Genomic DNA, 12,508 nt, shown 5'->3' with positions numbered 1-12,508 from the left:
CCTGCCACCTGATAATGAGGATGATGATTGGACATCTGGAGTCTCTGACTGGATTTAAGACAGCCGACTCCCTCTATCCCTGCTGGTGATTTTTCCTGCCTCCTGAGGTCTTAGTTTCCAGTTCAGTCCCTGTATTCTCAAAATAAGTGTTCTTTGCTATTGTTCTCATTTGATTTGGTTTTGTCTATTCAGTTTTGTGTGGTCAGCCAGCCCCGGCTGGGGCTGTGCTGAATTTCCATCCTTATGTTACTGTTTGTGCCAGTTTGCTTTTTGTCCCTTATTAGATTGGCCTCTTTTTGCTCTGTTTTCAGAATATGCCAGAGTGCTGATACAGTGGGTGAAGTCTAGTGACTTCAGGGTTTTTTTTGCTATCAGAAGTGTTGGACATTTTTGCAGGGTTTTTTGGCGTGATTGCAGACAGAGTCTTTCCTTTCCTTTCTTGTCCTTTCTAGTTAGTGTGGGCCCCATCGATTGCTCAGCCTATTTTCCTACCTGTGTTTGTGTTTTCATCTTGTCTCACCGACAATATATGTTTGGGGGGTATTTATTCCTTTGTGGTCTGCTCTGGGGCAGTTTTCTTGCTTTAGGCTTATTTAGTCCTCCGGCTGTGTCGAGGCGTCTAGAATCATCGTAGGTACACTCCACGGCTACTGCTAGTTGTGTGGATAGGATCAGGGGTCTGCAATCCGCTTAGTTACCAACCTCTCTGATTTTCTGTGACTTAGCTTGGTCTTGTTTTCCTCCTCGGTGATCCAATCATAACACAGCTCCCTGCACCAGCGCGCTGATAACTAAGGTACACAGTGGGTAACTAAGCGACGTGCGTCACTTGTTACCCTCCTGTCGCTGGTGCTGATCGCTGGTGAAGCTGCCTGTTTGGCAGCTCACTAGCGATCATGTAGCGACACACCAGCGATCCTGACAAGGTAATATCGTTGTCGGGATCGCTGGTGCGTCGCTATGTGTGACGGGGCCCTAACTCTAGTATTTAAAACCTTTCCTCTTGCCAAGTGACGTGAATGTGAACAAGGATCGAGGGACTGAACCACTAGTAAAAGCATAGGCCAGACAGGATGGTTTTCCCAGCTCAGAAAGAGGGCGGTCAGACCCATATATGCACAGAATGCACAATGAAATGAATAAAAAAACTGGAGCCTGAACTGATAAAGTAAGTTAATGTGTATGCACAATGTAAGTGCATATTAACACATGACCATTACACAGAGAAAACAAAAACAAAAAACACAAATATCCTAAAATTAAAAAAATAAATTGCAAATAATACATAAAGGTAATAATAAGGGTGTTTAGTAAACATAATTTTGATCAAAAGAATGTACAAGCCATCCCGCCACGTCAAGGCAACCCTTGTGGAACATTCCTAACTCTAGTATTTAAAACCTTTCTACTTGCTAAGTGACGTGAATGTGAATAAGGATCAAGGGACTGATCCACCAGTAAAGGTTTTAAATACTAGCGTTAGGACTGTCTCACAAGGGTTGCCTTGACGTGGTGGGATGGCTTGTACATTCTTTTGATCAAAATTATGTTTACTAAACACCCTTATTATTATTACCTTTATGCATTATTTGCAGTGGTCATGTGTTAATATGCACTTACATTGTGCATACACATTAACTTACTTTCTCAGTTCAGACTCCAGTTTTTTATCAAAGAACCGTGTAGGACGAAGTTTTCACCTCAATCACGTGACTTCAGGTGATAAAACTCTGATAAGTATGTAAACTTGCATAAATAGGCAAAAGAAACAAAGTTATTACAGCTGCACAAAAAAAAAGTTCTACATATTAGAAATATATAGCAAGAAGAATGAAGTGCTATTGCTTTGAATGCATGACCTGACTAGCTGGAGATTTATTGTTTGGGCTGAGCAGCTAAACTATATAAATTGCTCTCCTTAAAAGGTACGGAACAGTTTTATTCCCAAACGCTATCAAAATATCATTATTTTGTCTAGTGAAAGCCATTGATTCATAAACAGATGGAGGACTGCCTAGTGTAGAACTGAAGTACATTGTTATATTGTCTCCTGTGCCAAAGACCACACGCAGACTCCTCTTCTGTTGCATAAAGGTGAATTCGTACTCCCTTACATAGATCCTATTATCCTTGGTTTTTGATCACTGTGCTCGATGTGTAGTTGTTAGGAAACTGTTTGGGAGGTCGGTACATACATTTGGAGTTTCCATCCTTTCAGTAAAGAAGACGCAGATAATGCCAGGAGTTACTGACTGCAATGGGACATTTTATGAAAAATGTAACTTCTACATATACTAATTTTACCTGAATTGCAGTCACGTTGATCATCCTCCTCTATGTATGCACAGCATACTGTATAGCAGGAGGAGCTATGTCAGGGGGTCTATGGGTGGTCTTAATACAAAGAGAGATGACAATAGTTGGGAATGTCTTTCAGATGTCTTAAGCATTTAGTGCAGAGCGATTTAATGAAATCTGTTCCTCAATGTACTTCTTTAGCCATGTCATCACCAGCAATGTCTACTGTATAAAATTGCATTTATTTCCTAGTTTAGCTCCGCTTTAGATCAGATTGCCATCTACAGAACGTTGGGTACATATTGTAACATGAACAAAAATGTGATTTATCTAAGCAAATTATCCCTGGTTCAAAGGGGTACATGATCTGTACTAGACACGAAGTACTGCCTTCTTATGGTTGGCTAAAACACTGGAGGAGGTAAGATTTTGTGCATTGATATGGCTCAGGTGGGCACAACATGGGCATATCAATAAGAACCTCTAGGAAATATCTAATCATGGAGGAAAAAAGAAAGTTCTACTTACTAAATAGCATAGAGAAAAATTCTGTGTAACCAGAATATTGGGGGATATGATTTTGTGGCTTTTAATAATAGTATATAAGTATTAGAAGTTCTCCTCCTGTACTTGTCAGTGCAGCTATCCCACTGACTACACAACTTTCCTGTTCTCAAAACGGCTGCTGATGGAGGAGCATGTGAGCCGACTTGTCTATTGGCCTCCTCCAACTGGAAAACACTACACATGGGAAAGGAGTTTTACAACTGGAGGAAGCTGATGGACAGGACAGGTCACATGCTCCTCCATCAGCAGCCATTTTGAGTACAGGAGTACTGAGCAGTTTGTGAAGAATGCCGTGCTAACAAGTACGGCGAGGAAATCAATAATACTCTGGGGTGTGAAATCCTGCTGACATATTCATGTAACAAACTGTTTATATGTACATGTAGCTCTTTCACAGACAAGTCCAATGATAACTTTACATGGTCAGTCGTTTCACTTGTTACTGAGAAAATCAGCAATTGATTTGAAATACAAATGAGGCTGAAGGGCTATGGTAGATCTGAAACCTCTGTTGCTCCAGCTCTATGCCTCACCCAGTGACGTCCCCTTTGCCTAAAAACACACAGCATAGAGGCTGTTAGTCAAACAGGAGGAGGCTTGCACTTGGCGAGGAATAGAGCTGGAGTAACAGAAGCTTCAGATCTGCAAATAGTTCTTTAGCCTCTTTTGCATATCAATTTAAACACTGATTTCTCGGTAATGGAGGAATGGGCTGGCCATGTAAAGGTATTGCTGAACTTGTCCTTAAATGTGTATGTAAATGGTGTGGGGTGTAAAATCCTGCTGACAGAGTCCCTTTAATAGAAAGATAAAATGGCCAATCCTTTTTTGTATGATTTGCTTTGTGTTTTGAAGCAAGGCTGTACAGATCTTTTATTCAGGTGCTATAAACAGAGATAAATCTTACAAAATAAGTTTGTGCATTCGGTCCAGGTATAAAAATGAAAAGAAATGGAATAGTAGCGGAGATATCGGACTGATTTTCTAGTGAAGAGAGGTGATGATATTGCCAGCACACTAACCTTAAGATGATGTGCAGCAACTCATGAGCGCTCACAATAAAATACTTGTGTTGAAAGTTTTCCAGGACAACGTGTACTTGGATTGATATAAAAGGCTTCATCTTCCATGCTGTGGCCAAATCATCTAGTAAATCAATATGTTGATTGTGCGGGGTATATTTAACAGTTGAATAAATATTTAGGATCGCTTCTAGCATGCACAGGCAGTGCAATGTAAATGCTCGTGTACATTGATGAGCTCTGTTTTCATAAGGAAGATTTCAGGGAGGCAATTGTTCAGTGAGACACCATGTCCTCAGTAATGCATGGTGGAAGTATTTGCATTCATTGTGCCTTCCATGTTATCTCCATAGATTGGCATGTTCTTAAATGTCATGCAGTCTTATTCAATAAAGGAATATGTAAAAGTATATACTGCAAAATCTTTGTACAGGCCACCCCCATTCTCCTGTGATGGATTCATTACTCTGTTCTGTGTATAGCGGCCCTCGTCTTTGAGTTTCACTATACATCTATAGAACAAGTAATATGGGGGATATGTTGCCACATTATATCTTTGCCCATATGACTCGCAGTCACATATTCGGTTGCTGCCTACAAAACTTACAGTGGGTATGGAAAGTATCCAGAACACTTTAAAGTTTTCATTCTTTATTTCATTGCATCCATTTGGTAAAATTCAAAAAAGTTCATTTTTTTTTCTCATTAATGTACACTCTGCACCCCATCTTGACTGAAAAAACCCCCAGAAATGTAGAAATTCGTGCAAATTTATTAAAAAAGAAAAGTTGAAATATCACATGGTCATAAGTATTCAAACCCTTTGCTCAGTATTGAGTAGAAGCACCCTTTTGAGCTAGTACAGCCATGAGTTTTTTTTGGTAATTATGCAACAAGTTTTTCACATCTGGATTTGGGGATCCTCTGACAATCTTCCTTGCAGATCCTCTCCAGTTCTGTCAGATTGGATGGTGAACATTGGTGGACAGCCATTTTCAGGTCTCTCCAGAGATGCTCAGTTCAGTTTAGGTCAGGGCTCTGGCTGGGCCAGTCAAGAATGGTCACAGAGATGTTCTGAAGGCACTCCTTTGTTATTTTAGCTGTGTGCTTAGGGTCATTGTCTTGTTGGAAGATGAACCTTCGGCTAAGTCTGAGGTCCAGTGCACCCTGGAAGAGGTTTTCATCCAAGATATCTCCGTACTTGGCTGCATTCATGTTTCCTTCAAATGCAACCAGTCATCCTGTCCCTGCAGCTGAAAAACACCCCCATAGCATGATGCTGCCACCACCATGTTTCACTGTTTGGACTATATTGGGCAGGTGATGAGCAGTGCCTGGTTTTCTCCACACATACCGCTTAGAATTATCACCAAAAAGTTCTATCTTCAACTCATCAGACCAGAGAATGTTATTTCTCATAAAAAAAGGAAGAAAACACTGGGAAGTTTTTACCAAAAATTATTCAATTATTTTATTTCTGTTTGTATAGCATTAGTGCAACAAAGGTATAGATAGGGACAACAATACAATTAAAAAGCCGCGTAGAGATTCATGGTATAATGTAAACATAGATATATATTGCACAAGAAACGGATTACAAATGGGCATTAAAAGTATTCCAAATATTGTAAAGAGCCAAATGCCAATCAAGTATATAAGGAGCAGTACGGAGCTTCACAGTATATCAGCTATCACTTATATAACGTGCATGTGCAAAAAGTGGCTGATGCATGAGAGGCATAAGGTGCTATAAGAGACTAGTTTGGACTCTTGTAACCGGGCAACTACTAGTCTCTTATAGCACCTTATGGTGTCAAGAACGAGAGCTATCGAGTCCCTTTGGGCCCCAGATAGGGGCATGGATAGTGGCTCGCCTGTCTTTGAGGGGTCCTCCACCTCACAGGAGCCTCCGGCTTGCAGGGGCCGCTCTCACGCTAGGCAGACGCGGGGGGAAAGCGAACCCATATAGTGTCACCCGGCCCGTCTGGTGTCTCAGGCATCCATGAGCTCTGCTTCCCGCTCTCCTTCACCAGTGGGTGATTGCGAACAAAGCTCGGATTATGACTCCGATGGCCCCTTAATTTGAATGCTCCTGACTACTGGGAAACAGTCGACAGGCTCATTAAGGCTGTCAACCAGACCCTGGGCATTGACGATGAATCTACCTTGACCTGTGGTCACAAGGTGTCATTCAAACAAGCCATACAGTCTCATAGGGTATTTTGCTCTCACCCAGAGTTCGAGGACAGAGTGCAAGAACACGGAGGACTGCCAGACAAATGTTTTTCAGGGCAGAAGGCACTGGATGCAAGATAGCTCTTTGTTTCTAAGCTCCGTAAAAGGTGGGCAGAATCCCCAGCGGTAGATCCACCCGTGGAACATTTGGTTTCTAAGGCACTGTTATCCCTACATAACGGTTCTTCTACTAAGGATTCCACGGACCGTCTCATAGAGAGCCTGGCTCGCTCGGTTTGTTGAGGCCTCAGGATCAGCCCTCACTCCGTCGTTTGCGGCAACTTGGGTGGCTAAACCCATGATTTCCGGGTCAGAGTCATTGAGTAGAGTCCTGCAGGGCACGGACCTGACATCAGAAGTGGCAAAAATTTCGAATCAGATCACTCTAGCAGAAGACTATCTGACTAATACATCTTTGGATGCGGCTATCTGCGCCGCAGTAGCTGCTACAAAAGCAGTTTTCATCAGGAGAGCTCTGTGGTTGAGGACGTGGCGGGCAGACTCCTTCTTTGCCCTATCAGAGCCACCATTTATTCAGTGAGAAGCTAGATCAGCTTATCTCCAACACCACAAGGAGGAAAGGGTGTTTCCGGCCATTCTTGACTGAGCTTGTCTGCTCTCGTCAGGTGGCGGCAGCTAAGCAGCTCGAGGCTGGCCCGGGACCAGAATGGGAGATCAGCCTGAAATCGCGGGCCACCGGCCATGCTTTAAACAACTTTCTCCCTCAGCAAGGGGGGGAAGCAGCCATTCCATCACCAGCGTCAGGCATGGTTTTGGACCGCGGCAGCCAACCCCGCCGGTTCGGGTCGGCCCAGTCAGAACAGACATCGTCAGGTCTCATACAAGACCAAACCGTTGGGAAAGATACGACCTCACAAAATCGAGGGGGTCTAGGTCAGATTTTCAGCCAAGTGACTGGAAGCATTCTCCGGTCATCACCAGCAGTGTAGGCGGTCGCCTTCGCTGGTTTTGCCACGTCTGGCACACCGTTGTATACGACGCATGGGTAAGAGAGCTGATGTCCTCGGGGGTACAAGATCGAATTTATCAGCCACCCCAAGGACTATTTTTTTTTTTCTGTTTCCTCCTCCCATATTGAAAACCTGTGCATGCGCTCTGTTCAAGGCCGTTGAAACTCTCCGGCCCAGCAGGGTTATCATCCCCGTACCGTAAAACGAGAAACTTCAGGGTTTCTACTCTAACCTGTCTGTTGTCCCCAAGAAGAACGGGACTGAAAGGCCCATTCTGGACCTGAAGCTGCTGAACAATTTTGTCAAGGTCAGGCATTTCTGCAGGGATTCTCTTCGCTCGGTCATATCTGCCATGGAAAAGGGGAAATATTTGGCCTCTGTCGACATCCAAGACGCCTTCCTTCTCATCCCCAGCTCTCAGTCACATCAAGGGTTCCTAAGGTCGCCATCAGCAACCTACATTACCAGTTTACAGCCTTACCCTCCGGCCTAGACATCGCCCCCAGAGTGTTCTCAGGGGGTCATGGCGAAGGTCATGTCCATTCTACATTCCCGAGGCTTAGTCGTCTTGTCATATCTGGACGACCTCCTGGTCAGGGGCCTGTCTTTCCGGGCTTGTGAGGAAAGCGTCAACATCATGCTGAATACTCTTCGCTGTTTAGGGTGGTTGGTGAATTTTGAAAAGGGTCATCTCCTGTTCCAGCTCAGGAGATTGCCTTTCTGGGGATGGTCTTTGACACCTCCTGGAGGTTGGTGATTCTCCCTTGGGACATGACACTAGCCCTCTGGCAGTTGGTCCGGGAACTCCACCGGCCGGCCGCGCGTACCATCTGGTTTGGCATGAAGGCCTTAGGCAGAATAGTGGGCAATGGAGACCATTCCGTTTGCCCAACTTCATCATCATCCCTTGCAGCACGCCCTCTTGGTGGCTTGGGACAAGAACCCATTCTCTCTCGAACACCGGTGCTGGCTGTCCGCGCGGTTCCTACACCATGTGAAGAAAAGCTGCCAAAGCGCCCAGGCCTACTTCCCAGGGCCCGATCTACCACCAGAACTCAGGGGCCCTGTGTTAACAGCTCGGCCATTGAATCTTGGATCCTGACCCAGGCTGGGTTCTGCCGGGATTTGGTTGCCACTTGCCACAATGGTTAGCGCCCGGAAGCCCGCCTCTGTACGTGTTTACCTCCACACCTGGAAGTTTTTCTTCACATGGTGTAGGAACCACGGTTATTTGTCACTGAGATTCTCCTTTCTCAACATTTTTAGCTTTTTTTTTTTTCCCAGTCTGGCCTAGACTGCGGTTTAGCTCCTAGTTCCCTCAGGAGACAGATATCGGCCTTATCTGTGCTGTTTCAGCACAGGATTGCTACCAATTTGCAGGTAAAGACCTTCATCCAGGGAATCTCCCACTTGGTACCTCCCTATAGGGCCCCTCTGAACACCTGGGACCTTAAACTGGTCCTAAGCGTTTTGCAGGAAGCTCCTTTTGAACCACTACAGGATGTCTTTTTGACATACCTTTCCTGGAAAGTAATGTTCCTTGCAGCTATGACATCAATCAGGCGGGTCACGGAGCTGGCAGATCTATCCTGTCGAGCCCCGTTTGTTTTTTTTCTACAGGAATAAGGTGGTTCTCCGGCCAGCTGTTTCTTTTTCTGCGGAAGGTTGTTTCCTCATTTCACATTAATGAGGACTTTGTCTTGCCCTTTTTTTCCCAGCATCGGTACACCGTGTGGAATAGGCTCGTCATATGATGGAGCCCTCAGGAAGTACGTGTCACGGACGGCATCCTTCCGTCAGACAGACACGCTGTTCGTGCTCCCCGATGGTCGCAGGAAGGCACTTGGTGCCTCAGGTTCGACCATAGTGAGGTAGATTCGTTTGGCAGTTCAGGAGTCCTAGCGCATCAGAGGTGCACATTCTCCAGTGGGGATCAGAGCACACTCCGCTAGGGCGGTAGGCGCCTCTTGGGCTCTTCGGCACCAGGCATCGGCGAGACAGGTCTGCAAGGCGGTAACCTGGTCGAGTCTGCACTCATTCTCCAAACACTACAATATCCATACTCAGGCTTCAGCAGATGCAAGCCTGGGTAGAAGGATTCTCCAAGCAGCGGTGGCGCACCTTGAGACAGAAGGTGCGTATAGCTTGGACCGGTGAGTTAACTTGCCACCCAGGGACTGCTTTAGGACGTCCCACAGTCCTGTGTCCCCCAATGAGGCGAAAGAAAAACATGGATTTTTGTGATACCGTAAAATCCTTTTCTCTGAGACACTCATTGGACACAGCACCCACCCTGGTAGCCGATTGGCTCTTTTTGTTTTTTTGTTCTATTAATATGTATTTATGATACGAGGCGGTTCTTCCAGACATGTTGTTACCTGCATTAGGGTTGATTATGTCTGTTGGTTTTGATCTACTGCTTTTGCACCTAACTGGTCTCACCGGTAACCAGGGCGAGGGTGTATACTGCGGAGGAGGAGCTAACCTTTTTTTCATTCACTTAGTGTCAGCCTCCTGGCGGCAGTAGCATACACCCACAGTCCTGTGTCCCTCAATGAGCGTCTCAGAGAAAAGGATTTTACGGTATCACAACATGTTTCAGTTATTCAGACCCTTTGCTCAGACACTCATTTAAGTCACATGCTGTCCATTTCCTTGTGATCCTCCATGAGATGGTTCTACTCCTTCATTGGAGTCCAGCTGTGTTTAATTAAACTGATAGGACTTGATTTGTAAAGACACACACCTGTCTATATAAGACCTCACAGCTCACAGTGCATGTCAGACCAAATGAGAATCATGAGGTCAAAGGAACCGGCCAATGAGCTCAGAGACAGAATTGTGGCAAGGCACAGATCTGGTGAGAGAGGTAAAGAAGAACCCCAAGATCACTGTAGCTGAGCTCCACAGATGCAGAAGGGAGATGGGAGAAAATTCCACAAAGTCAACTATCACTGGAGCCCTCCACCAGTCAGGCCTTTATAGTAGAGTGGCCCAACGGAAGTCTCTCCTCAGTGCAAGACATATGAAAACCCGCATGTAGTCTGCTAAAAAACACATGAAGAACGCCCAGACTATGAGAAAGAGGATTCTCTGGTCTGTTGAGACGAAGATAGAACTTTTGGTGATAATTCTAAGCGGTATGTGTGAGAAAACCAGGCACTGCTCATCACACCTGCCCAACACAATCCCAACAGTAAAACATGGTGGTGGCAACATCATGCTATGGGGGTGTTTTTCAGCTGCAGGGACAGGACGACTGGTTGCATTTGAGGGAAACATGAATGCTGCCATGTACAGAGATATCCTGGATGAACATCTCTTCAGAGTGCTCTGGACCTCAGACCTTTCAAGAAGACAATGATCCTAAGAACACAGCCAAAGTAACAAAGGAGTGGCATCAGAACAACTCTGTGACCATTCTTGACTGGCCCAGCCAGAGCGCTGAGCTAAACCCAATTGAGCATCTCTGGAGAGAACTGAAAATGGCTGTCCACCAACATTCACCATCCAACCTGACAGAACTGGAGAGGATCTGCAAGGAAGAATGGCAGAGGATCCCCAAACTGAGATGTAAAAAACTTGTTGCATCATTCCCAAGAAGACTGTACTAGCTCAAAAGGGTGCTTCTAATCAATACTGAGCAAAGGGTCTAAATACTTATGACCATGTGATATTTCAGTTTTTCTTTTTTAATAAATTTGCAAACATTTTTACCTTTCTGTTTTTTTCAGTCAAGATGGGGTGCAGAGTGTACATTAATGAGAAAAAAAAATGAACTTTTTTGAATTTACCAAATGACTGCAATGAAACAAAGAAAAATTTTAAAGGGGTCTGAATACTTTACATACCCACTATACATAGTAGGTTTCTTGCCATAGGTAAGACCTGAACATACCCTACAATGCAGTAAAGAATTACCGTACTAAATCAGGGACCATAGTGCATCGAGGGAAAACGCTACAAGGAAACATGAGCGACCTCCGATTATTCCAGTGTTTGGTGAATTTGGATGTAATGGCATTTTAATTTCAGAAAGGAACATGAAATGATAAGTCCGTAAGCGGTTAAGCTATGAGGCCCAAAGCTTTCTTTAGTTCTGTGCTGTTTCCAGTAAGTAGAAAAAATGTGTTTAAGTTGTTTGCTTTTTTCCCCTTTAAAGTTAAAGTTGGTTCTTGTGTAGGAATGATTTGGAAGTATTCCTAAACAAATTGTTTGTATGGCTGTATGGGCAGGAAATTCATCCTCGTTTGCACTTTGTTCACCAATTTTCTTTCCATGGCATCATATTAGTGAGCCAGCCGGGAACGTCATGCTTTTACATCTTGACTGCTCGTGTTCCTTTTGTTACAGAATTACTGAGGCTTCAGGCTGATTGAAAATGGCAGCAGGAATTCTCTGAGACGAAATCAATTATGCCTTTTTTATTTCTCTTTGTCTTTAACAGGCTGCAAAATGAGAAGTGGATGAATGTAAAAGCGGGCGATATCATCAGACTGGAGAACAATCAGTTTGTGGTTGTAAGTCATGCTTTCGTTTATTTGTGTGTGTCCCAAGATTTTACTTGATGCTGATTTGAAGCTTTCCTCCAGGTTCACAAGTAAAACAATTCTAGTGCAGAACTTTCTGAATCAAAACATCCATTGCTAAAAACAAAAAAAGTTTTTCTTGTAAAAATTGACTTTTTTGATTAATGCCAGTAAGTTATATGAAGTTGAAGTACACAATAACCTTTTTAACCCCTTCACTACCAAGGGTGGTTTGCACGTTAACACCTGGGCCAATTTTTACAATTCTGACCACTGTCCCTTTATGAGGTAATAACTCTGAAACGCTTCCATGGATCCCGGTGATTCTGACACTGTTTTCTCGTGACATATTGTACTTCATGTTAGTGGTAAAATTTCATTCAAATAACTTGCGTTTATTTGTGAGAAAAACGGAAATTTGGCGAAAATTTTGAAAATTTCGCAATTTTCCAACTTTGAATTTTTATGCCCTTAAATCACAGAGATACGGCAAAAAACTTGATAACTAACATTTCCCACATGTTTACTTTACATCAGCACAATTTTGGAACCAAAAATTTTTTTTTTGTTAGGAAGTTATAAGGGTTAAAAGTTGACCAGCGACTTCTCATTTTTACAACACCATTTTATTTTTAGGACCACATCACATTTGAAGCCACTTTGAGGGGTCTATATGATAGAAAATACCCAAAAGTGACACCATTCTAAAAACTGCACCCCTTAAGCTGCTCAAAACCACATTCAATAAGTTTATTAACCCTTTAGGTGCGTCACAGGAATTTTTTTGAATATTTAAAAAAAAAATGAACATCTAACTTTTTTTCACAAAAAAAAATACTTCAGGTTCAATTTTTTTTATTTTACCAAGGGTAACAGAAGAAATTGG

The 12,508-nt window shown here is 43.7% G+C and overlaps 1 protein-coding gene across 3 annotated transcripts in view; it reads left to right on the top strand.

Moving 5' to 3' along the window:
• The window catches only part of ATP8B4 (ATPase phospholipid transporting 8B4 (putative)), a 355,883-nt gene that overhangs the window by 140,651 nt on the left and 202,724 nt on the right, over positions 1-12,508 (top strand). For all 3 annotated transcript variants that reach the window (XM_073568472.1, XM_073568473.1, XM_073568474.1), the window contains one exon: positions 11,541-11,613. In XM_073568472.1, coding sequence (XP_073424573.1) covers positions 11,541-11,613 — 73 coding nt within the window. The remainder of the gene's footprint in view (positions 1-11,540; positions 11,614-12,508) is intronic.

The sequence above is a fragment of the Dendrobates tinctorius genome, unplaced genomic scaffold, assembly GCF_039654945.1.
Source record: "Dendrobates tinctorius isolate UK_male_01 unplaced genomic scaffold, ASM3965494v1 ptg000022l, whole genome shotgun sequence".
Lineage (NCBI taxonomy): Eukaryota > Metazoa > Chordata > Amphibia > Anura > Dendrobatidae > Dendrobates > Dendrobates tinctorius.
This window is presented reverse-complemented; position numbering and strand designations above follow the sequence as displayed.